This window comes from Stomoxys calcitrans, chromosome 3, assembly GCF_963082655.1.
Source record: "Stomoxys calcitrans chromosome 3, idStoCalc2.1, whole genome shotgun sequence".
Lineage (NCBI taxonomy): Eukaryota > Metazoa > Arthropoda > Insecta > Diptera > Muscidae > Stomoxys > Stomoxys calcitrans.
In genome coordinates this window covers 48,813,334-48,819,030 of record NC_081554.1, presented here as the reverse complement: position 1 = coordinate 48,819,030, position 5,697 = coordinate 48,813,334, and the positions used below count along the sequence as shown (strand labels likewise).

The 5,697-nt window shown below is 41.8% G+C and overlaps 1 protein-coding gene across 1 annotated transcript; it reads left to right on the top strand.

The window, feature by feature from the left end:
• The first annotated feature begins 796 nt into the window (after positions 1-796).
• Positions 797-1,456, top strand: LOC131996031 (uncharacterized). The gene is made up of 3 exons (XM_059365450.1): positions 797-847; positions 911-1,231; positions 1,310-1,456. Exons 1-3 carry the CDS (start codon positions 797-799, stop codon positions 1,454-1,456), a joined length of 519 nt encoding a protein of 172 aa, XP_059221433.1.
• The last annotated feature ends 4,241 nt before the right edge of the window (positions 1,457-5,697 follow it).

Sequence of the window (5,697 nt, the reverse complement as noted above, 5' to 3'; positions counted from 1 at the left end):
GGTTCTGAGGCATGGGTACTTGTGAAAGCAGAAGAGGCAGTGCTTGGAGTATTTGAGAGAAAGATTCTTCGTAAAATATATGGACTAGTTTGCGTTAATGAATATAGGCGACGTACGAATCACGAGCTGTATGACGACGATAGCATAGTTACAAGCATCCAAAAACAACGGCTGCTAGGCTAGAAGTCTTTTGAAGGCAAACACGGTGGTACACACAAAGCGGGAAGACCAAAAGGCCGATGGAAAGATCAAGTGGTGGGAGACACCTCAAAACTTGGTGTCAGAGATTTTAGAATGAGCGCAGAAGATCGAGGCGCCTGGAATGTTATTCTACGTTCGGCTAGTGGAAGAAATGTTATGTCATAGCCAATTGAAGTAAAGTAAAGTAAGTAAGATATACAAAATTAAAGTCTGACTATACTAAGATAGAGGTTCTTTATATTTCGAGTAGTAGGTAGAATTGGTGGTGTAGTGTATTGTATAGTCGGCTACAACCGACTTGTGCCTTTCCTCTCTGGTTGTCCTATAACTTTTGTCCGCTTTCAAATGTATGTATATGACAAACTTTTACTTTCCACGAGTATCATGTGTTTTCTCCATATGTAAAAACGGCAGAAACAAACGCTCAGCATTAAAGCAATTTTCATTTCCGATACTTAAAAAAGTAATTCACTAATACTTGTATTTCATATAATAATCACTAGCACATACTCATGAAAATCTATAAATGGATATTAAAACAGTTTTACTGATCACTAGAGTGTCAGTGTTTTTAACTAAGCCACGTACCACAAAAATGCACCTGAAACGTTTCCCTTATTTTGTAATCATTCTTTTTATACAAAAGGTAATTTATTTTCAATACATGGAAAAGTTCGGTAAGACATTTTGTTTTTTTGGAAAATTACAGATTCTTTGTGTTAAATATGGAATGACGAAAATTGAATGTGAAACTATTGATGCCAAGGTGATGCAATTCTACGCCTGTGAATTAGTGCCAGTCTCAAAACAAATGTCAGAACTAACCGTTAAAATTCGAGTTGTTAAAATTCCCCTTAGAAATATAAAGATAAGGGTTGCTTTAACCGTTCCAGGCGTTCTAACTGTCTATAATGACACCTGGGATATATGTGCTCTTTTAAGCAAACGAAAAAGCAATCGGGCATTTAATGATTGGATTAGACCAGGTCTTAGGGAATTCACCAATATAAATCACTCGTGTCCTTATAACGTAAGTTAAGTTCAAGAATCTAACTCTTTTAACATTCTTTGAAACTCGTTCTGATATATCCACTTTTCTTGGGCATAGCATGATTTACATTTTGTTAAGATGCCTCAGCCTGCAACGGAAGCAAAGTTTGCCCTCTTCGGTGATCAAGGCATTACATTAGTTGATGCTCTTGTAAATGGCAAGAAAGCAGTTTCACTTACATTAACATATTCTGAAAGGCTCTAGGCTGCAAGATCTGTACATGCCTAGTTAAAGTACCCTGCATTGCCTGGTGTTAATACTTTAACGATAATTGATTCGATCCATTTAATTGTGTTATATATTGGGTTGCCCAAAAAGTAATTGCGGATTTTTCATTTAGTCGGCGTTGACAAATTTTTTCAACGGCTTGTGACTCTGTAATTGCATTCTTTCTTCTGTCAGTTATCAGCTGTTACATTTTGCTTGCTTCAGATAAAAAATGTAAAAAAAGTATATTTGATTAAAGTTCATTCTAAGCTTTATTAAAAATGCATTTACTGTCTTTTAAAAAATCCGCAATTACTTTTTGGGCAACCCAATATATTCAATATTACTTTTAATTATTTTATTATAAAAGGTTAAGGTTTAAATTTCTTCACTATAAGTGAATGTTATGTAGTCTTTCAATAAATGCACTAAATATTACCAAATTATGCACTAAATAATGTCAAATTATGATTGCTGCAGGAAGCTTCATGGTTGGGAATCTATAGAACATCTAATGTAGTCATGCGATGCCCAGCTCTTTACGGTAGCGTTGATGGCAAGTCACTCATATACTTGTTCTCTTGCATCTACACTCCCTGGGGCGCAAAGGTCGACCTTGTGAGAAAGATGGACATTACACAGCTCACAAAGGCGACGGTCTTCATCAAGAATGTGAGCGGCGAAATCGCGACGGAACGCATGATGGAAGTCTAAAACAAGCACAACCAAGATTTGGTCGTGGAGAAATGGGAGGTTTTCCACAGGGAGGAGAAGGAGGAAGGAACTCTCCTTGTGGTAGGCATTGATCAAGTCTCCGTGACAAGTTTGGCTAAGACTAAAGGCATGGCGTACTACGGGGCCATGGATAGGATAGGCAATTATCCTCATATTGAGCCATCAGGCGGTGCAGTGGCGGGACACTTGATAACGCCTAACGGACAGGGGGCCAATGATGAGACAAACACCGACTCTCTCAATATTGGAAAGACTAGGATAAGCAAAGATCCTCATACTAAAACATCAGGCAGTGCATGGGCAAGAGATCCAACACAGCCTAACGAACAGAGACCCGACGACGGAACTATCAACGACTTTCTCGGGATTAGGAAGACTAGTATGGATAAATGTCCTATTGCTGAAACACCAGGCAGTGAAGTGAGAAAGAACTTAATGCCGACTAACGCACAGGGAGCCGACGATGAAACCATGTCCTACTCTCAAGAAGCCAATTTACTCAAGATTTGAAAGACAAGTACAGGCAAAGATTCCCGATGATGGGATCATTACCGACTTTCTCAAGATTCGGAAGACTAGGATAGGCAAGGATCCTTTTATTAAAACAGGAAGTGCAGCGACGGGAAACTCAATGCAGCCTAAAGAACATGGAGCAGACGATGAGACCCAAGAAGCCCATTGAATGGATTATCAATAAATGAGATCATCCAGATAAATCTCCACCCGAGCGAGACAGCTACTCACGCTATGGTGGAGAATATCAGCAAGGGTGGAGAATATCACCAATTCATAGTGCCTTAATTCAGGTGCCATGGACGACCCGGAATAAAGTTTTTGGACTGAATCATATCAACTACCAATCATTCTATGCTAACACAGAACAGGCACCCGACGACGGAACTATCAACGACTTCTTGAGATTAGGAAGACTAGGATGGATAAAGCTTTTAATGCTGAAACATCAGGCAGTACAGTGACAAAGAATTCAATGACGACTACCACACAGGGAGCCGACGATGAGACCATAACCTACTCCCATTTACTAAAGATCTGAAAGACTAGTATGGGCAACGATTCTAATATAGGAATGTCGGGCAGTGCTGCGACGGTAGACTCAATACAGCCTAACAAACCGAGTCTATAATGATGGAACCATTACAGACTTTCTCAAGATTCGGAAGACTAGGATAGGCAAAGATCCTAATATTAAAACATCAGGCAGTGCAGCGATGGGAAACTCAATTCAGCCTAAAGAACAGGGAGCAGACGATGAGACTATCACCCACTTCTAAGAAGCCCATCTAATGTATTATCAATAAATGAGGTCATCCAGATAAATCTCCACCCGAGAGAGACAGCTACTAATGCTCTGATGGCCTCCTTTTTATAACCGAGTCGGAACTGCGTGCTGCAGTGCGACACCTCTTTGGAGAGAAGTCTTACATGGCATAGTACCTCACAAATGTTGCCAGCATTAGGAGGGGAAAACAACCGCTGAAAATTTTTTCTGATGGTCTCGCCAGGATTCGAACCCAAGCGTTCAGCTTCATAGGCGGACATGCTAACCTCTGCGCCACGGTGGCCATCAGGACAATAACAACCAAGAAGTCGCGAAAAGTATTGGTGTAAGGAGATTGACACCTTTTCTGAGGATGCCACGATCTGCATTGTTTGGGTGCCGGGCCATAGCGGAGTAAGGGGTACGAAAGAACAGACGATTTGGCCGTGAAGGCCAGAGGACTGCCGTCAGGAAACTTGGTTAACCCACAGCCATCCGGGCCTACGCAGTCCCAGTTAAGAGCGTGGGCGACGAACATGTAACACTGTAGAAAAGCGAAATAATCGGTAGGACGACGATTATCCTATGGTGAAATCCGGTTTGTGAGAAGTCGTGGCTATTACTAAATGGAAGTAAGCAGGGGGTCAGTAAAGCTTTCGGTTTCATTACGGGACACAAAGGAATAGGAGCTCACTTATGCAAAATTGGAGTGTAGGGCATGCGAGGGAGATCATAAGACGTTGGAGCATTTCCTATGCCATTGTCTGGCTTTCGCGCTAACAGGCACCAGTAACTAAGAAGCGTGGTATGGAAAAAAACTAAGGATTTTGTAAGTGTCACATATTTCCAGACTTAGATTTTCTTTTTCGAAGTTACTCTGTAGTATTTAGAGCGCACAACAAACCGGTTACTGGCTTAGGTGAATGTCCATAATGACATGGGGCAGATTAATATTCGCACCATCTTTTCAACCAAACATAACCTAACCTTACTTTACCTAACTGTCATATACACCGATCTTCTGATTTTATGAACTGGGACCAAACAAGGCTCATTATTGCCTTAAAGCTCTTACATAGACCAATCTTCCAAAGTAAAGTCTTGGAAGGAAGTGGAACATTTTACCCAGCTGCTAGTTTTCGACGTTGGTGGCGAAGAGGACACCACAGAACCAATCCCTGATGATGGTATAGAATGCTTACCTCCTAATTAGAATAAGGTTCAAGTAGCTCTGACCCGACTGAAGAACAACAAGGCAGCAGGAGCCGAAGGGTTGCCCGCCCAACTATTAAAGACCAGAGCCGACACGCTGATAATGCGTATGCATCAGCTTGTCTGCGCAATCTGGCTAGAAGAACGCTTATCCTCAGCATACTATGTCCCGTACACGAGAAAGGAGACAAGATGGAAGGTGCTAACTACAGAGGAATAAGTGGAACATTTTACCCAGCTACTAGTGTCCAACGTTTTGCGGCGAAAACGATATCGCAGAACCAATCCCTGATGATGGTATAAAATGTTTACCTCCTAGTCAGAATGAGGTCTAAGTAGCTGTGACTCGACTGAAGAACAAAAAGGCAGCAGGAGCCTATGGGTTACCCGCTGAACTATTTAAGAACGGAGGCGACACGCTGATAAGGCGTATGCATCAGCTTATCTGCGCAATCTGGCTAGAAGAACGCATACCCTTTGATTGGAACCTCAGCATACTATGACCCGTACACAAGAAAGGACACAAGACGGAATGTGCCAACTCCCCATTGCATACAAGATACTCACGAGCGTACTGTGTGAAAGATTGAAACCTAAACTCAATGAGATAATTGGACTATATCAATGCGGCTTTAGACCTGGTAGATCTTCACACTGCGCTAAATCCTGGAAAAGACGCGAGAAGCACAAATCAACACCTACCATCTTTTTTTCGAATACAAAGCCGAAGGGAATGTTGTTTGCTATGTCGTGCACAAAAGATGGTAAATTCGATGGCACAGGATCTATGGCGATGGGCTCGATCTTCTGCGATCCTTCTATAATCTCCGACACCAAGTTTCGAGGTGTCTCTCACCACTTTCCATAGGGCTCTTAGCTATCTCGGTTTGCGTGTACCATCGTAATCGCCTTCAAAAGACTTCTTCGCTGGAGATTCTATTGGTTTGCCCAAAAAGTAATTGCGGATTTTTCATATAGCCGGCGTTGACAAATTTTTTTCACAGCTTGTGAC